The sequence below is a fragment of the Vipera ursinii genome, assembly GCF_947247035.1.
Source record: "Vipera ursinii genome assembly, chromosome: Z".
Taxonomy (NCBI): domain Eukaryota; kingdom Metazoa; phylum Chordata; class Lepidosauria; order Squamata; family Viperidae; genus Vipera; species Vipera ursinii.
In genome coordinates this window covers 51,062,062-51,084,990 of record NC_139517.1, presented here as the reverse complement: position 1 = coordinate 51,084,990, position 22,929 = coordinate 51,062,062, and the positions used below count along the sequence as shown (strand labels likewise).

At 44.9% G+C, this 22,929-nt stretch overlaps 1 protein-coding gene and 1 pseudogene across 4 annotated transcripts; one reads left to right on the top strand and one right to left on the bottom strand.

Annotated features, from left to right (window-relative positions):
* Window positions 1–3,621: 3,621 nt before the first annotated feature.
* On the top strand, window positions 3,622–8,194 carry LOC310648605 (ribonuclease P protein subunit p25-like protein). Of its 3 annotated transcripts, none has more exons than XM_083376515.1 (2): window positions 3,622–3,993; window positions 7,617–8,194. In XM_083376515.1, the coding sequence occupies exons 1-2, from the start codon at window positions 3,693–3,695 to the stop codon at window positions 7,979–7,981; spliced, it is 666 nt and encodes a 221-aa protein (XP_083232641.1). In that variant the 5' UTR covers window positions 3,622–3,692; the 3' UTR covers window positions 7,982–8,194. The 3 variants fall into 3 exon arrangements, 2 of the variants coding, with proteins under 2 accessions (XP_083232641.1, XP_083232642.1); XM_083376516.1 differs by lacking the exon at window positions 3,622–3,993 and adding an exon at window positions 4,387–4,549; XR_014494116.1 differs by lacking the exon at window positions 3,622–3,993 and adding an exon at window positions 5,650–5,772 and having other exon boundaries at window positions 7,617–7,750.
* Window positions 8,195–15,145: 6,951 nt separating this feature from the next.
* Window positions 15,146–19,093, bottom strand: LOC310648966 (ribonuclease P protein subunit p25-like protein; annotated as a pseudogene). The gene is made up of 2 exons: window positions 18,800–19,093; window positions 15,146–15,727 (listed from the first exon to the last, which is right to left on the bottom strand). The product of its transcript is annotated as a ribonuclease P protein subunit p25-like protein (transcript).
* Between the last annotated feature and the right edge of the window lie 3,836 nt (window positions 19,094–22,929).

Genomic DNA, 22,929 nt, shown 5'->3' with positions numbered 1-22,929 from the left:
AATTTCAAGCTGCTTTGGATCAGCTCAAAAGCCACACGCCACACTGTGAAAGTTTTCAAGATTTTCCAGATAATAAAGAAAACTAAGATCAAAGGGGCATTTTTGCCAAGAAGTATAATCAATTTCTGAAGAGCTAAAATGCCAAAACATGGAGCTCCCAGCTCCATACTGGAAAAAAATATATCCAGATAGCTAAAGTCCTGGGCTGGGTTTAAATATAAACAGGGTCTTTGTATGATGTGTTCTGAGCGCATCATAAAGGTCACCACACAGTACTATGCCAGCCCCATCTCAAAAGTCCCTCATCATCCTCTTCCTGGAAATTGTCACATAGAAAAGCCCTCACCTACTTGCTAGAATTCATGATGCTCCACCCTCATGTCTATACATTTATCATCTGGAGTTTATCATCTTAGAAAATCAGAATAGAGCTGGAAGGGACCTTGGAGGTCATCTAGTCCAACCCCCTGCTCAGGCAGGAGACCCTATTCCATTTCAGACAAATGGTTGTCCGGTGTCTTCTTAAAAACTTCCAGTGTTGGAGCATTCACCGCTTCTGGAGGCAGGTTGTTCCACTGGTTAGTTGTTCTAACTCTGTTAGGAAGTTTCTCCTTAATTCCAGGTTGCTTCTCTGCTTCATTAGTTTCCATCTGTTGCTTCTTGCCCTGCCTTGGAGAGTAGGTTGACCCCCCTCTTCTTTTTTTTTAACAATAACAATCTTTTATTGCTTAGCAAACAGCATGTTGTCTGGGTTCGTATATTTAAAAAACAATCAATAATAATTAATTTCTAAAATTCCATAATATATTAATGATATTTTTCCTTGATCTTCTCTTCTTCCAGTAGTATTCTCCCTTTTGTCAACATCAAACAAATCCAATACTTTCAATGCATACAAGGTTAAATATAAACATTTTTCTTGGGTTTGTACAAATAACAATAACATCAACGTATAACATCTTTTCTAATTGGCTTATGTTTCAATTGCATTTATAAAGGCCATCTTATTGAGTCACTATGTGTCCTGTTTTCAAGATTCTTATTTAAGCTTAGTTTTCCCTCAGTGTTCAAACCATTTTTATCAGTCATGATTTTCTCAAAGTTAATTGCCTTTACACAGCTAAACTTTTCATTCACACACACCATCCCAATATTTTTACATTTCATATGTTATAAAAGATACTATACTACTTGCATGTCTTATCCCTCTTACTGTAGGGCCCCTCTATATCCAAAATTTATCTATTCTTTTAACCATATTCAAACAAGTGTTTAATCATATAGTACTCCATCTGGTAAATCGAGTCAAATCTCTTGAATCTAATTCTAGCTTTCTTCTTTTGCCTTGAATTCATCTTATTAAGAAAAGTCACATTTTTCTCCCTATGACTTCTTCCCTATGGCACAGATGTCTCAAAAACTTACAGATTCTGCCTTGGGAAACCATTTACGAGGGTCCAAGAGGAATTTCAAGCTGCTTTGGATCAGCTCAAAAGCCACACGCCACACTGTGAAAGTTTTCAAGATTTTCCAGATAATAAAGAAAACTAAGATCAAAGGGGCATTTTTGCCGAGAAGTATGATCAATTTCTGAAGAGTTAAAATGCCAAAACATGGAGCTGCCAGCTCCATACTGGAAAAAAAAAATCCAGATAGCTAAAGTCCTGGGCTGGGTTTAAATATAAACAGGGTCTTTGTATGATGTGTTCTGAGCGCATCATAAAGGTCACCACACAGCACTATGCCAGCCCCATCTCAAAAGTCCCTCATCATCCTCTTCCTGGAAATTGTCACATAGAAAAGCCCTCACCTACTTGCTAAAATTCATGATGCTCCACCCTCATGTCTATACATTTATCATCTGGAGTTTATCATCTTAGAAAATCAGAATAGAGTTGGAAGGGACCTTGGAGGTCATCTAGTCCAACCCCCTGCTCAGGCAGGAAACCTTATACCATTTCAGGCAAATGGCTGTCCAGTGTCTTCTTAAAAACCTCCAGTGTTGGAGCATTCACCGCTTCTGGAGGCAGGTTGTTCCACTGGTTAGTTGTTCTAACTGTCAGGAAGTTTCTCCTTAGTTCCAGGTTGCTTCTCTCCTTGACTAGTTTCCATCCGTTGCTTCTTGTCCTGCTTTCAGGTGCTTTGGAGAATAGCTTGACTCCCTCTTCTTTGTGGTAGCCCCTGAGATATTGGAACACTGCTATCATGTCACCCCTCACCCTTCTCTTCATTAAACTACACATACTCAATTCCAGCAACCGTTCCCTATTTTTGTCAGTGTTGTTGGGAATAGGAAAGACAAATTAGGTAGGATGTGCATTTTTTATCTCCCAAACAGTAATTCTCCTGGCAGCTCTATAATCCATTTTGTTAGATCTTTCTTATCCTCAAGGTGCTTTGGAGAATAGCTTGACTGCCTCTTCTTTGTGTCAACCCCCTAGATATTGGAACACTAGTTATCATGTTACACACACACAGTCCTTTTCATTAAACTTTGTTGTTGTTAGTTGCGAAGTCGTATCCGACCCATCGCGACCCTATGGACAACGTTCCTCCAGGCTTTCCTGTCCTCTACCATCTTCTGGAGTCCATTTAAGCTCATGCCTACTGCTTCAGTGACTCCATCCAGCCACCTCATTCTCTGTCGTCCCTTTCTTCTATTGCCCTCAATCTTTCCCGGCATTAGGCTCTTCTCCAGTGAGTCCTTCCTTCTCATTAGGTGGCCAAAGTATTTGAGTTTTAGCTTCAGGATCTGGCCTTCTAAAGAGCAGTCAGGGTTGATCTCCTCTAGGACTGACCGGTTTGATCGCCTTGCAGTCCAAGGGACTCGCAGGAGTCTTCTCCAGCACCATATTTCAAAGGCTTCAATTCTTTGGCGCTCAGCCTTTCTTATGGTCCAGCTTTCACTGCCATACATTGCAACTGGGAAGACCATAGCCTTGACTATACGCACTTTTGTTGACAGGGTGATGTCTCTGCTTTTTAGTGTGCTGTCTAGATTTGCCATGGCTTTCCTCCCAAGGAGCAAGTGTCTTTTAATTTCTTGGCTACAGTACCCATCTGCAGTGATCTTGGAGCCCAGGAAAATAAAATCTGTCACTACCTCCATTTCTTCCCCATCTATTTGCCAGGAGTTGAGAGGGCCAGATGCCATGATCTTGGTTTTCTGAATGTTTAGTTTCAACCCAAGTTTTGCACTCTCCTTCTTCACTTGCAACAAGAGGCTCTTTAGTTCCTCTTCACTTTCTGCCATTAGATTCATTAAACTACACATACCCAATTCCAGCAACCGTTCTTTGTATGCTTTAGTCTCCAGTCCCCTAATCATCTTTGTTGCTCTTCTCTCTTTCTAAAGTCTCGACATCTTTTTTACAACGTGGTGACCAAAACTAGATGCAGTATTCCAAGTGTGGCCTTACCAAGGCATTGTAAAGTGGTATTAACACTTCACACGATCTTGATTCTATCCCTCTGTTAATGCAGCCTAGCATTGTGTTGGCTTTTTGGCAGCTGCAGCACACTTCTGGCTCATATTGAAGTGATTGTCCACTAGGACTCCGAGATCTCTCTCACAGTTACTACTATCGAGCAAAGTACCACCTATACTATACCTGTGCATTTGGTTTTTCTTGCCTAAATGTAGAACCTTACTTTTTTCCATCATTGAATTTCATTTTGTTAGATAGCACCCAATGTTCAAGTCTGTTAAGATCCTGCTGTATCTTAAGCCTATCTTCTGGAGTGTTGGCTGTTTCTGCCAGCTTCGTGTCGCCTGCAAATTTGATGAGTTCCCCATCTATCCCCTCGTCCAGATCACTGATGAAGATGTTGAAGAGCACTGGGCCCAGAACAGAGCCCTGGGGCACCCCACTACACACTTCCCTCCATGTAGATGCGGTTCTATTGAGGACCACACGCGGACTTTGCCTGCCGGTCAGCCAGCTACAAATCCATCTGGTGCGGCTAGCCCACATTTTCCTATCTTATCAAGTGGTAGGTTGTGGTCTACTTTATCAAATGTCTTACTAAAGTCCAAGTTGCACCCTTTTATGTTTACAGAAAATAGAATAAGAACTTTATTGTACTATAAATAAATCGGCATACATTAAAATGAGATTTTCACTGCATATAGCTCTCAATATACACAAATAACAATTGCAAGAGCCTTGACTGCAAAAGAAAACTAAAAATATTGATGAAAGCGATCACCGCACCATAAGCAATCCCCAAGCAGATTTATACAAAAGCTGAATGATGGGAAAAACCCGAGTGATGATAAACCACGTTTCTTGGTCAAGGAAGAACCAAACCTCGCATAGTTTTTACAAGCTTCTAAAGCCACGTGACGGGGGCGTTCCGGAAGAGAGAGTTCCGCCCACAGCAGCTCTGGCCAATAGGAAGAAAAGGGCGGCCCTCCCTCTTTGTGCAGGCGCGAGTCTTTCCCCGCGCTCTGCGTTGTAGCGCATGCGTGGTCCATCATTCGCGCTGAGGAAGCCGGGTGGACGCCATTTTGGTTGCGGCCCGGCGGCGCCGGTGGCGGCAGCAATTGGTGAGCGGAGGAAGGTGTGGGCTGGGGATGATGGGAGTGAGTGCCCGAAGCCTAGGGAGACCAGTGGTGAGGCGAAAAAAGTCCAGGGCCGCGTTCACATGTTTCTGGGTCAGCCCGGGTTGGTCCCTCAGCAGTTCTGAGGGGAATCCACGGCTCGGCGCTTTGCCGTGAGGTGCGTTTTTATTTAATTTATTAATTTTTATTTCGCCTTGATGGAATTTTTATCCTGCTTTTTATGTATTTGGGATAACTCAAGGTAGCAAATTTGCCTGATCCTATTTTCCCCACAACAACCCTGCGAGGTGGGCCTGCCTGGCCTGAGAGAAAAACCGAGCCAGCATTCCTCCCACCCCCATAAAGACCATTTATACAGTACACTGCAAAAGAAGGGGATCCAGTTCAAACAAACCAAAATATCTGCAATATTATTTCATTGTCAGCAATTGATTAATATTGGTGAGTTACTTCACCACAATAATTCGCTAATATATTCAGGAATATTACTGAATGGTATCCAGATAATAAGGACAGAGTGATAGTCTTAAATAATATTACTTCGCTACAGTAATTCAGGAATATTAGTGAATTGTTTCGCTGCAGCCCAAATAATATACGTAAAAGGTAGCCATCTAATTAATATTTCACAAGCATAATTTACTAATATAACCCTCGACTTACGACCACAATTGAGCCCAAAATTTACGTTGCTAAGCAAGACAGCTGTTGTGAGCTTTGCCCCATTTTACAACCTACCTTGCCACCGTTGCTAAGCAAATCAAACGGGTTGTTAAATTAGTCGCCCGGTCATTAAGTGAATCTGGCTTCCTCGTTGACTTTGCTTGTCAAAAGGTTACAAAAGGACCCTGCAACTGTCATAAATGTGAGACAGTTGCCAAGCATCTGGATTTTGGGGAGGCTGCAGTGTGAAAAATGATCTTGTCATTTTTCCCCCCACTGCCCTTGTAACTTCAAATGATCACTGAATAAATGGTTATAAGTCAAAGATTACCTGTGGTACAAGGCTTTCTCTAATATTCCATTTAAAAGTACATCAGCAACTCGTCCTCTCTTTCAAAGGAAATGAGAGGATGGAGTTGTGTGATTAATTGAATACTGATTGCATCAACTGATTAAAATTGATGGCTTAAATGACAGAACATTTTCTTCTAGATTTGCATAGCACTGATTGTTGAACATGAGATATTAATGAAGAACGCTTAAAGGTAAACCAGCACACACTTGTTTGCCTGCTCCGCTTAATAAAACATTTATTTTTTATGACATTTATATTCGGCCCAGCTCAATCTGCAAAGTGTCTTTGGGTGGCTTAAAATTCACTTGCTGCACATAAGCAACATTACATAGAATAACAGAGTTGGAAGGGATTTTGGAGGTCTTGTAGTCCAAACACCTGCTCAAGCACTTATACCAGAGGTCCCCACCTTTTAGGCACCAGGGACCAGTTCCGTGGAGAGAGGTTTTTCCACGGACCGGAAGGTGCATGGTTTTGTGTGCTGCCTGCATCCCACAGATGGGGCTTTGCTTGTTTGTGCGGACCGGTTGCTGGAATGCCACAGCCTGGTACTGGTCCACGGACTGGGGTCTGGGGACCCCTGACATACCATTTCAGACAAGTGACTGTCCAATCTCTTCTTAAAAGCCTCCAGTGTTGGAACACCCACAACTTCTGGAGGCAAGTTGTTCCACTGATTAACTGTTCTCATTGTTAGGAAGTTTCTCCTTAATTCCAGGTTGCTTTGCTCCTTGAATAGTTTCCATCCATTGTTTCTTGTCTTGCCTTCAGGTCCTTTGGAGAATAGGTTGACCCCCTCTTTTTTGTGGCAGCCCCTCAAATCCTGGAATACTGCTCTCATGTCACCCCTGGTCCTTCTTTTCTCTAAATTGGCCATACCCAATTCCTGCAACCATTCTTCATATGTTTTTGTCTCCAGGCCCTTAATCATCTAGTTGCTCTTCTTTGCACTTTTTCCAAAGTCACAACATCTTTTTTGTAAAGTGGTGACCAAAACTGGATACTGTGTGGCCTTACTAAGACTTTATAAAGCAGTACTAATATTTCATCTGATTTTGATTCTATACCTCTGTTTATACAACCCAGGATTGTATTAGCTTTTTTTGGCGGCTGCTGCACATGGCTGGCTCATGTTTAAGTGATCGTCCACTGGGACTCCCAAGGTCCCATTTCTCTTTCTTGTTCTTCTTGAAATCCTCCAGTGATGCGGCACCCACAACTTTTGAAAGCAAGCCAAAAGCATTAGTTATATATGGGTGACTGAAGCCCCCCCTTATGCATTATTAACGAGGGTGTGAATAAGAGCAGGAATAAGGATGCTTTAATGTGACGAAGGCACCTTGGAGTGAGTTGAAACATTGATCTGGCTTGTCTTTGCTAAACAGTGTTTTCGGTAATTATTGTTTCATTGTACAGTTATCTCTTTCCCTTTTTTTCTTTTATTATTATTTATTGGGCTTACATGCCACCCATCTAGCCTAGAGCCGACCCTAAACAGCTTACAATAAAAAAAGCTCAAGATGAAACATTTAAGCGTAATAACCATAAATATTAACACTAGGATTAAGTTGAAATTGCAAGCTGGGAAGAAAGGGAAGAAGATGCACAAAAGGAGGAGGTGGGGTCTTAGCACATTAACCACCTCCAGAGTGAGATGCCCCAGTTGGGGGCCCAGGCCAGCTGGCAGAGCCAGATCTTTAGGCCCTTTCAGGACGTGTGCAAATCTCACCTGCGGGGTGGTGGATGATATTTCAAAGGGCAGAAGCCACAGCAGAAAACGCTCTTCTCCTGGCCCCCACCACCTGGAATGTCTTGAGTGCCATGGTCTGCAGTAGACCTCTTCTGCTAGCACAATAAGGATAACCTGGGCCCATGCCTGAAGGGTTTTTATCACCCTTGAAGATGGAACAAGGGACCGGGGATAAACCTCGTCGTGTTCAGCGGGGTAAATTCCCAGATTTCTAAGACTTTGCATCCGTAATCCTATAGCATAATTGGATCCTGAAATGCCATTTCTGTCCTTGTTCCTTACAGCACTGCAAACCATGGAGAATTACCAGAAGTCCAAGGTAGTGGAGAAGCCTTCTCCTCTCCCTTTCACCAGCTTGCCCTCAGACATCATTGAAATGAAAGTGAAGGATGGAAGCAAGATCCGGAATCTGATGGGCTATGCCATTGGCAAGATGGAGCAAGAGACGACGAGACAGATGCTCTTCAGCAGGGTTGGCAAAGCCATCAACAAGACCATCACCTGCGTGGAGATTATGAAGCAGCGGCTCAAGGATCTTCATCAGATCACAAAAGTGTTCTTTCAGCAAATAGAGGAGGACTTACTATCATTCATTTTGTGCCAATCCAGCTTCTTTTTGGTCTTGGTGGCCACAAAGGCGAGGACCTGAGGCCTTCTCACCACAACCCTGACCCCCAGGGGCCTCCCCAAGGAGGAAACTGGAGCAGAGGGCATGAAGTTCCTGTGGGACCTGAGGAGAATCCAGGACATCCCCAGCAGATGCTGGAGCCTCTTGGCTAGCCAGTGAGACTCTAAGCTCTGAATCATAGCTTCTTCCATGAAGGAGACGGACACAGATGGAAAGTGCATCTCCTCTACCTTGGCAGCCTCGGGAGAAGCTAGCTTGGAGCTTCTGCTACTCTTCTGCTTTTGAAGGACCCTTTTGTGGTGCTTAAGGGACCTGCAGCTCCTCAGTCTGCTGTTGTATGCATGCTGATAATTTGTCTAACCTTGGCTTATACTTTGTAAGTTTGAGAGCAACATGTGCAGCACTCAGGTCATTTGTTAATCTGTTTCTAGTGTCAGATTTGATATAATTCAAAGCTAAAAACAGTGTGCTTGCTCCAGAGGCTTGTTTTGGCTAGGAAGGGGCTTGAGAAATGGCTTTTTCCTGCAAAAACTTAGCCAAAGAGCGAGGTGCGCATGCTCACAGAGAGGGCTCCAAGTGCCGCCTCTGGCAACCGTGCCATAGGTTTGCCACCACTGGTATAGGGTTTCCTGCTTGAGTAGGGGATTGGACTAGAAGACCTCCAAAGTCGCTTCCAATTCTGTTGTTCTGTTTTTCAAGAGCATAGAAACAGCCCTTGGAGTAGCTACAATTTTGGATATACAGGCTGGTAATACTTATAAGAAAGATGGTCCTTTGTGAGGTGTGTGCGAATATGCCCTTTGTAATGTTTAATTTGGTGGACATGCAGTTCCAGTAGGGATGGCCTTATCTTATTTTGCTGAGTGTGTAGATCTTTTCTTTGGCAGGTGTCTATGTGCTGATTCTGGAATGCCACCTCTATATGCTCAGGGAAGTTTGTATTATAAGGGATTTTCCCTGTTTGCTATTATTTGCTTGATTTAATCAATTTCAGCCTGGCTGTCAATTATCACCTAAACTAGTTGAAGAGCATGTGCAACCTTATATTGTCTTTGCAATTTAGTTTCTGAGGAGACAGTATTCTCTGAGCTTGGTTGTTTTCTTGCAGATGTTTCACAACCCAGACTAGGACTACTAGGACTGATGATGTTAACTAGTTGGGTCATGAAACATTTGCAAGAAAACAACCCACTTCAGAGAGCACCAAAGACTCCTCCTCCTCCTCCTCCTCCTCCTCCTCCTCCTCCTCCTCCTCCTCCTCCTCCTCCTCCTCCTCCTCCTCCTCCTCCTCCCTTCTAGCACTGATGATGTTACCTAGTTGGGTCCTGAAATGTCTGCAAGAAAACCACCCATTTCAGAGAGTACCAAAGACTCCACATTCCTCCTCCTCCTCTTCCTCCTCCTCCCTTCTAGCACTGATTATGTTACCTAGTTGGGTCCTGAAATGTCTGCAAGAAAACAACCAAGCTTGGAGAGCACCAAGGACCCTACACTTCAACTCTGAGCTACAAATATTCTCCTTTATTAATATTTATTAATATACTGTCTTCTGGCTACAGGCACGTATATGATTAACGAAGTTCACAGGGAGTGCATGAATAAAATTACTTAAATTGTAAAATTATTTCAACAAGCATAAAGAGCTTCAGGGGGGGATGACCAGCATTTTGAACTGGACTGGGATGCTGACCAGCAACCAAATTGGTCCTACTCATGACTTGCAGGATTGTTGTATAGGTAGTCCTTGACTTACAACCACAACTGAGCATCCCAGGGTCAGGTGAGCCCCATTTGCAACCTTCCCAGCTGGCTTTGAACAAGCAAAGTCAAGGGGGAGAAGCCGATTCGTTTAACGATCACATGATTCCCTTAACAACCGCAATGGTTCACTTGACCATTGGGTGCAGCTTCCTTAACCACTAACTTGCTTAGCAACTAAATTCTGGACCCAGTTGTGGTCATAAATCGAGGACTTAGCCAGCAGTAAAAAAAATGCTCTTTGAGGAGCACATGAGTGACCAGTCTGTGGTGCTTCATCCCTCAAGGCTTTCAAGAAGAGAGTGGACAGCCAGTTGCCCAGAATGGTATAAGGTCTTCTGCTTGAGCAGGGGATTGGACTACAGCAGTAGTGTCAAGACTGATTTGCCCTTTTACCCTCGCTTATAGCTTTACAGTGGGATGGGATGCAGAACTGGGAGGAGTGGTTTCTAGGCAACCGAGGCTTCTGAGAGCCAAGGTCACTAATGCAGGTGCTCAGCAGGGAAGTGGACTGTTTCCATAATAAGAACAAATGTTACTATTGGACAATATGAACACCTGGTGGGTGGGGATGAGGGAATTTATTGTTTAGCTAAGCAAGCCTTTGAGCCGGAAAATCAAGAGCTGGTTTTGCTTCTTCTGCGCCAATGTAAAATTTCAGTAAAGTATTAGACTCTTGGTAAAATCATGTCTGAGTAGTTTCTTTTTCTGGAAATGCCAACTGGACAGTTGACAAGCGGTCCCCAACCTTTGCGGCTTGGTGGCACGGCTAGGGGTGGGGGAGACAGGAACCAGGCCATACGAGCAATGGACCGATGCTTGTGCACAGCTCAACTTGACTTCAAGTGTGCGCTAGCCTGCTGTTTGCATGAGTTGAGCTGCATGCGCATGTGCATGCCAGCCCACTGCTCACATGGCTCAGTTCCGAATAAGCCACAGCCTGGTAGTGGGCCGTGGCCTGGGGGTTGGGAGCCTCTGGACTAGAGGAACTTCAAAGCCCCTTCCAACTCTGTTGTTCAGTGGAAAGGCTTGCCTTCAGAAGTTAGTGGGTGCTCCATCCCTGGAGGTTTTTAAGAAAAGATTGGAAAGCCATTTAGTAGGAATAGTTTGAGTTCTTCTGCTTGAGCAGGAGGTTAGACTAGAAGACCTCCAAGGTCCCTTCCAGCTCTGTTTTTCTGTTAATTAATCAGTGGAAAGCTTGCCTCCAGACATTCTGGATGCTCCATCCCTGGAGTCTTTCAAAAAGAAACTACACAGCTATTTGTCCAGAATGATAGGGTCTCCTGCTTGAGCAGAAGGTTAGACTAGAGGACCTCCAAGGTCCCTCCAAGGTGCCTTCCAACCTTATTCTTTGTTCTTTCAGGCACTGCAGACCCTAAACACAACACTGCCAAAAATAAAGTTTATTGGTGAAAAGGTACTGCAGAATAGAGCCAATTTACTTAACGGTCCCCAATTTTTGTCCCTGCACCCCACCATATTTCCCAGTTCTCCTGGTTTTGGAAAGTTCCTGGCTTTTCTTCCAGAAGCAGAGCTTTCCTTTTAGGGTGTTCCTGCAGAGATGGAGCTTCCCCTGCAGGATGCTGGTGAGGGTGGAGCTCCGCTTGTCCACAGAAGTGGATAATGCTGATCTCCCTCCCTGTCCTCCTGTGCCTTCCCTTTTGTCTCTCTTTGGGCCTCTTCCTTCCTCTTCCTTCTGTCTGGGGCTCTGCCTCCAAATGAACAGCCCCTGTTGCAAGTTCAATTTCTTCTCCAGGATGTTACCCAACATGGTCATCTTTTCGCTATCCGAAGACTTCTGTTCTTGAGGTCTCTTGTTGGCTCCTTGCCTAGGAACCTCCAAAGTCTGGCTGACTTTCAGGTCAAAGGCCAGCCTTCTGATGACAAGACATTCTTGGTGTGTTTCCTTGGAAGACCAGCTTACCTTCACCTGTTTCTTCTTCCTAGCTTTTGGGGGCCTTCCAGGTGAACAGCTGATAGGCCTCATCCCTCTAGGGAGAGGACGTTGGACTCCACTCACCTGCCCCACAGCTCCTGCTTGCATGAAGTCTACTGGAATCTGCCTTTTCTGCCAGATGGCCACATCCTTACCCTCTGAGATTTCACCTGGTTTTAGGACAGTGTTTTTCAACCAGTAGACTTCATGCAAGCAGGAGCAGAAGAAATTGAACTTGCAACAGGGGCTGTTCATTTGGAGGCAGAGCCCCAGACAGAAGGAAGAGGAAGGAAGAGGCCCAAAGAGAGACAAAAGGGAAGGCACAGGAGGACAGGGAGGGAGATCAGCATTATCCACTTCTGTGGACAAGCGGAGCTCCACCCTCACCAGCATCCTGCAGGGGAAGCTCCATCTCTGCAGGAACACCCTAAAAGGAAAGCTCTGCTTCTGGAAGAAAAGCCAGGAACTTTCCAAAACCAGGAGAACTGGGAAATATGGTGGGGTGCAGGGACAAAAATTGGGGACCGTTAAGTAAATTGGCTCTATTCTGCAGTACCTTTTCACCAATAAACTTTATTTTTGGCAGTGTTGTGTTTAGGGTCTGCAGTGCCTGAAAGAACAAAGAATAAGGTTGGAAGGCACCTTGGAGGGACCTTGGAGGTCCTCTAGTCTAACCTTCTGCTCAAGCAGGAGACCCTATCATTCTGGACAAATAGCTGTGTAGTTTCTTTTTGAAAGACTCCAGGGATGGAGCATCCAGAATGTCTGGAGGCAAGCTTTCCACTGATTAATTAACAGAAAAACAGAGCTGGAAGGGACCTTGGAGGTCTTCTAGTCTAACCTCCTGCTCAAGCAGAAGAACTCAAACTATTCCTACTAAATGGCTTTCCAATCTTTTCTTAAAAACCTCCAGGGATGGAGCACCCACTAACTTCTGAAGGCAAGCCTTTCCACTGAACAACAGAGTTGGAAGGGGCTTTGAAGTTCCTCTAGTCCAGAGGCTCCCAACCCCCAGGCCACGGCCCACTACCAGGCTGTGGCTTATTCGGAACTGAGCCATGTGAGCAGTGGGCTGGCATGCACATGCGCATGCAGCTCAACTCATGCAAACAGCAGGCTAGCGCACACTTGAAGTCAAGTTGAGCTGTGCACAAGCATCGGTCCATTGCTCGTATGGCCTGGTTCCTGTCTCCCCCACCCCTAGCCGTGCCACCAAGCCGCAAAGGTTGGGGACCGCTTGTCAACTGTCCAGTTGGCATTTCCAGAAAAAGAAACTACTCAGACATGATTTTACCAAGAGTCTAATACTTTACTGAAATTTTACATTGGCGCAGAAGAAGCAAAACCAGCTCTTGATTTTCCGGCTCAAAGGCTTGCTTAGCTAAACAATAAATTCCCTCATCCCCACCCACCAGGTGTTCATATTGTCCAATAGTAACATTTGTTCTTATTATGGAAACAGTCCACTTCCCTGCTGAGCACCTGCATTAGTGACCTTGGCTCTCAGAAGCCTCGGTTGCCTAGAAACCACTCCTCCCAGTTCTGCATCCCATCCCACTGTAAAGCTATAAGCGAGGGTAAAAGGGCAAATCAGTCTTGACACTACTGCTGTAGTCCAATCCCCTGCTCAAGCAGAAGACCTTATACCATTCTGGGCAACTGGCTGTCCACTCTCTTCTTGAAAGCCTTGAGGGATGAAGCACCACAGACTGGTCACTCATGTGCTCCTCAAAGAGCATTTTTTTTACTGCTGGCTAAGTCCTCGATTTATGACCACAACTGGGTCCAGAATTTAGTTGCTAAGCAAGTTAGTGGTTAAGGAAGCTGCACCCAATGGTCAAGTGAACCATTGCGGTTGTTAAGGGAATCATGTGATCGTTAAACGAATCGGCTTCTCCCCCTTGACTTTGCTTGTTCAAAGCCAGCTGGGAAGGTTGCAAATGGGGCTCACCTGACCCTGGGATGCTCAGTTGTGGTTGTAAGTCAAGGACTACCTATACAACAATCCTGCAAGTCATGAGTAGGACCAATTTGGTTGCTGGTCAGCATCCCAGTCCAGTTCAAAATGCTGGTCATCCCCCCCTGAAGCTCTTTATGCTTGTTGAAATAATTTTACAATTTAAGTAATTTTATTCATGCACTCCCTGTGAACTTCGTTAATCATATACGTGCCTGTAGCCAGAAGACAGTATATTAATAAATATTAATAAAGGAGAATATTTGTAGCTCAGAGTTGAAGTGTAGGGTCCTTGGTGCTCTCCAAGCTTGGTTGTTTTCTTGCAGACATTTCAGGACCCAACTAGGTAACATAATCAGTGCTAGAAGGGAGGAGGAGGAAGAGGAGGAGGAGGAATGTGGAGTCTTTGGTACTCTCTGAAATGGGTGGTTTTCTTGCAGACATTTCAGGACCCAACTAGGTAACATCATCAGTGCTAGAAGGGAGGAGGAGGAGGAGGAGGAGGAGGAGGAGGAGGAGGAGGAGGAGGAGGAGGAGGAGGAGGAGGAGGAGGAGGAGTCTTTGGTGCTCTCTGAAGTGGGTTGTTTTCTTGCAAATGTTTCATGACCCAACTAGTTAACATCATCAGTCCTAGTAGTCCTAGTCTGGGTTGTGAAACATCTGCAAGAAAACAACCAAGCTCAGAGAATACTGTCTCCTCAGAAACTAAATTGCAAAGACAATATAAGGTTGCACATGCTCTTCAACTAGTTTAGGTGATAATTGACAGCCAGGCTGAAATTGATTAAATCAAGCAAATAATAGCAAACAGGGAAAATCCCTTATAATACAAACTTCCCTGAGCATATAGAGGTGGCATTCCAGAATCAGCACATAGACACCTGCCAAAGAAAAGATCTACACACTCAGCAAAATAAGATAAGGCCATCCCTACTGGAACTGCATGTCCACCAAATTAAACATTACAAAGGGCATATTCGCACACACCTCACAAAGGACCATCTTTCTTATAAGTATTACCAGCCTGTATATCCAAAATTGTAGCTACTCCAAGGGCTGTTTCTATGCTCTTGAAAAACAGAACAACAGAATTGGAAGCGACTTTGGAGGTCTTCTAGTCCAATCCCCTACTCAAGCAGGAAACCCTATACCAGTGGTGGCAAACCTATGGCACGTTTGCCAGAGGCGGCACTTGGAGCCCTCTCTGTGAGCATGCGCACCTCGCTCTTTGGCTAAGTTTTTGCAGGAAAAAGCCATTTCTCAAGCCCCTTCCTAGCCAAAACAAGCCTCTGGAGCAAGCACACTGTTTTTAGCTTTGAATTATATCAAATCTGACACTAGAAACAGATTAACAAATGACCTGAGTGCTGCACATGTTGCTCTCAAACTTACAAAGTATAAGCCAAGGTTAGACAAATTATCAGCATGCATACAACAGCAGACTGAGGAGCTGCAGGTCCCTTAAGCACCACAAAAGGGTCCTTCAAAAGCAGAAGAGTAGCAGAAGCTCCAAGCTAGCTTCTCCCGAGGCTGCCAAGGTAGAGGAGATGCACTTTCCATCTGTGTCCGTCTCCTTCATGGAAGAAGCTATGATTCAGAGCTTAGAGTCTCACTGGCTAGCCAAGAGGCTCCAGCATCTGCTGGGGATGTCCTGGATTCTCCTCAGGTCCCACAGGAACTTCATGCCCTCTGCTCCAGTTTCCTCCTTGGGGAGGCCCCTGGGGGTCAGGGTTGTGGTGAGAAGGCCTCAGGTCCTCGCCTTTGTGGCCACCAAGACCAAAAAGAAGCTGGATTGGCACAAAATGAATGATAGTAAGTCCTCCTCTATTTGCTGAAAGAACACTTTTGTGATCTGATGAAGATCCTTGAGCCGCTGCTTCATAATCTCCACGCAGGTGATGGTCTTGTTGATGGCTTTGCCAACCCTGCTGAAGAGCATCTGTCTCGTCGTCTCTTGCTCCATCTTGCCAATGGCATACATAGCCCATCAGATTCCGGATCTTGCTTCCATCCTTCACTTTCATTTCAATGATGTCTGAGGGCAAGCTGGTGAAAGGGAGAGGAGAAGGCTTCTCCACTACCTTGGACTTCTGGTAATTCTCCATGGTTTGCAGTGCTGTAAGGAACAAGGACAGAAATGGCATTTCAGGATCCAATTATGCTATAGGATTACGGATGCAAAGTCTTAGAAATCTGGGAATTTACCCCGCTGAACACGACGAGGTTTATCCCCGGTCCCTTGTTCCATCTTCAAGGGTGATAAAAACCCTTCAGGCATGGGCCCAGGTTATCCTTATTGTGCTAGCAGAAGAGGTCTACTGCAGACCATGGCACTCAAGACATTCCAGGTGGTGGGGGCCAGGAGAAGAGCGTTTTCTGCTGTGGCTTCTGCCCTTTGAAATATCATCCACCACCCCGCAGGTGAGATTTGCACACGTCCTGAAAGGGCCTAAAGATCTGGCTCTGCCAGCTGGCCTGGGCCCCCAACTGGGGCATCTCACTCTGGAGGTGGTTAATGTGCTAAGACCCCACCTCCTCCTTTTGTGCATCTTCTTCCCTTTCTTCCCAGCTTGCAATTTCAACTTAATCCTAGTGTTAATATTTATGGTTATTACGCTTAAATGTTTCATCTTGAGCTTTTTTTATTGTAAGCTGTTTAGGGTCGGCTCTAGGCTAGATGGGTGGCATGTAAGCCCAATAAATAATAATAAAAGAAAAAAAGGGAAAGAGATAACTGTACAATGAAACAATAATTACCGAAAACACTGTTTAGCAAAGACAAGCCAGATCAATGTTTCAACTCACTCCAAGGTGCCTTCGTCACATTAAAGCATCCTTATTCCTGCTCTTATTCACACCCTCGTTAATAATGCATAAGGGGGAGCTTCAGTCACCCATATATAACTAATGCTTTTGGCTTGCTTTCAAAAGTTGTGGGTGCCGCATCACTGGAGGATTTCAAGAAGAACAAGAAAGAGAAATGGGACCTTGGGAGTCCCAGTGGACGATCACTTAAACATGAGCCAGCCATGTGCAGCAGCCGCCAAAAAAAGCTAATACAATCCTGGGTTGTATAAACAGAGGTATAGAATCAAAATCAGATGAAATATTAGTACTGCTTTATAAAGTCTTAGTAAGGCCACACAGTATCCAGTTTTGGTCACCACTTTACAAAAAAGATGTTGTGACTTTGGAAAAAGTGCAAAGAAGAGCAACTAGATGATTAAGGGCCTGGAGACAAAAACATATGAAGAATGGTTGCAGGAATTGGGTATGGCCAATTTAGAGAAAAGAAGGACCAGGGGTGACATGAGAGCAGTATTCCAGGATTTGAGGGGCTGCCACAAAAAGAGGGGGTCAACCTATTCTCCAAAGGACCTGAAGGCAAGACAAGAAACAATGGATGGAAACTATTCAAGGAGCAAAGCAACCTGGAATTAAGGAGAAACTTCCTAACAATGAGAACAGTTAATCAGTGGAACAACTTGCCTCCAGAAGTTGTGGGTGTTCCAACACTGGAGGCTTTTAAGAAGAGATTGGACAGTCACTTGTCTGAAATGGTATGTCAGGGGTCCCCAGACCCCAGTCCGTGGACCAGTACCAGGCTGTGGCATTCCAGCAACCGGTCCGCACAAACAAGCAAAGCCCCATCTGTGGGATGCAGGCAGCACACAAAACCATGCACCTTCCGGTCCGTGGAAAAACCTCTCTCCACGGAACCGGTCCCTGGTGCCTAAAAGGTGGGGACCTCTGGTATAAGTGCTTGAGCAGGTGTTTGGACTACAAGACCTCCAAAATCCCTTCCAACTCTGTTATTCTATGTAATGTTGCTTATGTGCAGCAAGTGAATTTTAAGCCACCCAAAGACACTTTGCAGATTGAGCTGGGCCGAATATAAATGTCATAAAAATAAATGTTTTATTAAGCAGAGCAGGCAAACAAGTGTGTGCTGGTTTACCTTTAAGCGTTCTTCATTAATATCTCATGTTCAACAATCAGTGCTATGCAAATCTAGAAGAAAATGTTCTGTCATTTAAGCCATCAATTTTAATCAGTTGATGCAATCAGTATTCAATTAATCACACAACTCCATCCTCTCATTTCCTTTGAAAGAAAGGACGAGTTGCTGATGTACTTTTAAATGGAATATTAGAGAAAGCCTTGTACCACAGGTAATCTTTGACTTATAACCATTTATTCAGTGATCATTTGAAGTTACAAGGGCAGTGGGGGGGAAAATGACAAGATCATTTTTCACACTGCAGCCTCCCCAAAATCCAGATGCTTGGCAACTGTCTCACATTTATGACAGTTGCAGGGTCCTTTTGTAACCTTTTGACAAGCAAAGTCAACGAGGAAGCCAGATTCACTTAATGACCGGGCGACTAATTTAACAACCCGTTTGATTTGCTTAGCAACGGTGGCAAGGTAGGTTGTAAAATGGGGCAAAGCTCACAACAGCTGTCTTGCTTAGCAACGTAAATTTTGGGCTCAATTGTGGTCGTAAGTCGAGGGTTATATTAGTAAATTATGCTTGTGAAATATTAATTAGATGGCTACCTTTTACGTATATTATTTGGGCTGCAGCGAAACAATTCACTAATATTCCTGAATTACTGTAGCGAAGTAATATTATTTAAGACTATCACTCTGTCCTTATTATCTGGATTACAGAGACCATTCAGTAATATTCCTGAATATATTAGCGAATTATTGTGGTGAAGTAACTCACCAATATTAATCAATTGCTGATAATGAAATAATATTGCAGATATTTTGGTTTGTTTGAACTGGATCACCTTCTTTTGCAGTGTAATGTATAAATGGTCTTTATGGGGGTGGGAGGAATGCTGGCTCGGTTTTTCTCTCAGGCCAGGCAGGCCCACCTCGCAGGGTTGTTGTGGGGAAAATAGGATCAGGCAAATTTACTACCTTGAGTTATCCCAAATACATAAAAAGCAGGATAAAAATTCCATCAAGGCGAAATAAAAATTAATAAATTAAATAAAAACGCACCTCACGGCAAAGCGCCGAGCCGTGGATTCCCCTAAGAACTGCTGAGGGACCAACCCGGGCTGACCCAGAAACATGTGAACGCGGCCCCGGACTTTTTTCGCCTCACCACTGGTCTCCCTAGGCTTCGGACACTCACTCCCATCATCCCCAGCCCACACCTTCCTCCGCTCACCAATTGCTGCCGCCACCGGCGCCGCCGGGCCGCAACCAAAATGGCGTCCACCCGGCTTCCTCAGCGCGAATGATGGACCACGCATGCGCTACAACGCAGAGCGCGGGGAAAGACTCGCGCCTGCACAAAGAGGGAGGGCCGCCCTTTTCTTCCTATTGGCCAGAGCTGCTGTGGGCGGAACTCTCTCTTCCGGAACGCCCCCGTCACGTGGCTTTAGAAGCTTGTAAAAACTATGCGAGGTTTGGTTCTTCCTTGACCAAGAAACGTGGTTTATCATCACTCAGGTTTTTCCCATCATTCAGCTTTTGTATAAATCTGCTTGGGGATTGCTTATGGTGCGGTGATCGCTTTCATCAATATTTTTAGTTTTCTTTTGCAGTCAAGGCTCTTGCAATTGTTATTTGTGTATATTGAGAGCTATATGCAATGAAAATCTCATTTTAATGTATGCCGATTTATTTATAGTACAATAAAGTTCTTATTCTATTTTCTGTAAACATAAAAGGGTGCAACTTGGACTTTAGTAAGACATTTGATAAAGTAGACCACAACCTACCACTTGATAAGATAGGAAAATGTGGGCTAGCCGCACCAGATGGATTTGTAGCTGGCTGACCGGCAGGCAAAGTCTGCGTGTGGTCCTCAATAGAACCGCATCTACATGGAGGGAAGTGTGTAGTGGGGTGCCCCAGGGCTCTGTTCTGGGCCCAGTGCTCTTCAACATCTTCATCAGTGATCTGGACGAGGGGATAGATGGGGAACTCATCAAATTTGCAGGCGACACGAAGCTGGCAGAAACAGCCAACACTCCAGAAGATAGGCTTAAGATACAGCAGGATCTTAACAGACTTGAACATTGGGTGCTATCTAACAAAATGAAATTCAGTGATGGAAAAAAGTAAGGTTCTACATTTAGGCAAGAAAAACCAAATGCACAGGTATAGTATAGGTGGTACCTTGCTCGATAGTAGTAACTGTGAGAGAGATCTCGGAGTCCTAGTGGACAATCACTTCAATATGAGCCAGAAGTGTGCTGCAGCTGCCAAAAAGCCAACACAATGCTAGGCTGCATTAACAGAGGGATAGAATCAAGATCATGTGAAGTGTTAATACCACTTTACAATGCCTTGGTAAGGCCACACTTGGAATACTGCATCTAGTTTTGGTCACCACGTTGTAAAAAAGATGTCGAGACTTTAGAAAGAGAGAAGAGCAACAAAGATGATTAGGGGACTGGAGACTAAAGCATACAAAGAACGGTTGCTGGAATTGGGTATGTGTAGTTTAATGAATCTAATGGCAGAAAGTGAAGAGGAACTAAAGAGCCTCTTGTTGCAAGTGAAGAAGGAGAGTGCAAAACTTGGGTTGAAACTAAACATTCAGAAAACCAAGATCATGGCATCTGGCCCTCTCAACTCCTGGCAAATAGGTGGGGAAGAAATGGAGGTAGTGACAGATTTTATTTTCCTGGGCTCCAAAATCACTGCAGATGGGGACTGTAGCCAAGAAATTAAAAGACACTTGCTCCTTGGGAGGAAAGCCATGGCAAATCTAGACAGCACACTAAAAAGCAGAGACATCACCCTGTCCACAAAAGTGCGTATAGTCAAGGCTATGGTCTTCCCAGTTGCAATGTATGGCAGTGAAAGCTGGACCATAAGAAAGGCTGAGCGCCAAAGAATTGAAGCCTTTGAAATATGGTGCTGGAGAAGACTCCTGCGAGTCCCTTGGACTGCAAGGCGATCAAACCGGTCAGTCCTAGAGGAGATCAACCCTGACTGCTCTTTAGAAGGCCAGATCCTGAAGCTAAAACTCAAATACTTTGGCCACCTAATGAGAAGGAAGGACTCACTGGAGAAGAGCCTAATGCCGGGAAAGATTGAGGGCAATAGAAGAAGGGGACAACAGAGAATGAGGTGGCTGGATGGAGTCACTGAAGCAGTAGGCATGAGCTTAAATGGACTCCAGAAGATGGTAGAGGACAGGAAAGCCTGGAGGAACGTTGTCCATAGGGTCGCGATGGGTCGGACACGACTTCGCAACTAACAACAACAAAGTTTAATGAAAAGGACTGTGTGTGTAACATGATAACTAGTGTTCCAATATCTAGGGGGTTGACACAAAGAAGAGGCAGTCAAGCTATTCTCCAAAGCACCTTGAGGATAAGAAAGATCTAACAAAATGGATTATAGAGCTGCCAGGAGAATTACTGTTTGGGAGATAAAAAATGCACATCCTACCTAATTTGTCTTTCCTATTCCCAACAACACTGACAAAAATAGGGAACGGTTGCTGGAATTGAGTATGTGTAGTTTAATGAAGAGAAGGGTGAGGGGTGACATGATAGCAGTGTTCCAATATCTCAGGGGCTACCACAAAGAAGAGGGAGTCAAGCTATTCTCCAAAGCACCTGAAAGCAGGACAAGAAGCAACGGATGGAAACTAGTCAAGGAGAGAAGCAACCTGGAACTAAGGAGAAACTTCCTGACAGTTAGAACAACTAACCAGTGGAACAACCTGCCTCCAGAAGCGGTGAATGCTCCAACACTGGAGGTTTTTAAGAAGACACTGGACAGCCATTTGCCTGAAATGGTATAAGGTTTCCTGCCTGAGCAGGGGGTTGGACTAGATGACCTCCAAGGTCCCTTCCAGCTCTATTCTGATTTTCTAAGATGATAAACTCCAGATGATAAATGTATAGACATGAGGGTGGAGCATCATGAATTCTAGCAAGTAGGTGAGGGCTTTTCTATGTGACAATTTCCAGGAAGAGGATGATGAGGGACCTTTGAGATGGGGCTGGCATAGTACTGTGTGGTGACCTTTATGATGCGCTCAGAACACATCATACAAAGACCCTGTTTATATTTAAACCCAGCCCAGGACTTTAGCTATCTGGATATATTTTTTTCCAGTATGGAGCTGGGAGCTCCATGTTTTGGCATTTTAGCTCTTCAGAAATTGATTATACTTCTCGGCAAAAATGCCCCTTTGATCTTAGTTTTCTTTATTATCTGGAAAATCTTGAAAACTTTCACAGTGTGGCGTGTGGCTTTTGAGCTGATCCAAAGCAGCTTGAAATTCCTCTTGGACCCTCGTAAATGGTTTCCCAAGGCAGAATCTGTAAGTTTTTGAGACATCTGTGCCATAGGGAAGAAGTCATAGGGAGAAAAATGTGACTTTTCTTAATAAGATGAATTCAAGGCCTGAGTCTTAACGTCTGTAGTTGAATATGCTGAAGAAACCTGGTGTATAACAGACTAACAGACTTGGAAGGGACCTTGGAGGTCATCTAGTCCAACCCCCTGCTCAGGCAGGAGACCCTATACATTTCAGACAAGTGGCTGTCCAGTCTCTTCTTAAAAACGTCCAGTGTTGGAGAGCATTCACAACTTCTGGAGGCAAGCTGTTCCACTGGTTAATTGTTCTAACAGTCAGGAAGTTTCTTCTTAGTTCCAGGTTGCTTCTCTCCTTGATGAGTTTCCCATCCGTTGCCTCTTCTTCTGCCTCTGGGTGCTTTGGAGAAGAGGTTGACACACACCCCTATTCTTTGTGGCAGCCCCTCAAATATTGGAACAGGGCTTTTCAACCAGTGGTTTGGGTACCACCTGTGGTACACTGGCACCTGGCAAGTGGTACGCGACCATCCTAGAAAAGTAGTGGGGGAGGGGAATGAGCTGAACCGGTGGCAGCACCGCACAAGCCTGAGCGAAACATGGCTGGAGCTGCAGGGCTGTCAGGGCTCAGCGGAAGCACCAGGATCAGCACCAGGCTCCAGCTGGAGCTCGGCGCTGATCCCGGTGCTTCTGAGCCCAGAAGAAGCGCCGATCAGCTGGAATGTTGCAGCATCTCCAGGTTCTTGTGATTTACATTCAGAGTCTTGGCAACTGATTCATATTTATGACGGTCACAGTATCCCGGGGTCATGTGAAGTGACCAAAACCTGCTGCAACCACCCAGCAGAGGGGGAGAAATAAAAACCAAACAGCCCCCCACCCCCACTGCCAATCCTCAACAGAAATGCTCACAACAATGAAAACCTCGGACAGGAGGAAGAGCGCCACCAGGTGGGCAGGCAGGTGTCTTGCTTGGTTGTGGCTTGGGGGGCACTTTTTCAGTGCCATTGTAAC

What these genes read in the sequence shown, in the direction of transcription:
- LOC310648605 (XM_083376515.1), top strand. Translation starts at nt 3,693, where the DNA reads ATGTTCAAGTCTGTTAAGATCCTGCTGTATCTTAAGCCTATCTTCTGG. An exon ending in TTTTCCTATCTTATCAAGTG is followed by an intron (nt 3,994 to 7,616) that starts GTAGGTTGTGGT and finishes TGTTCCTTACAG; the next exon opens with CACTGCAAACCATGGAGAAT.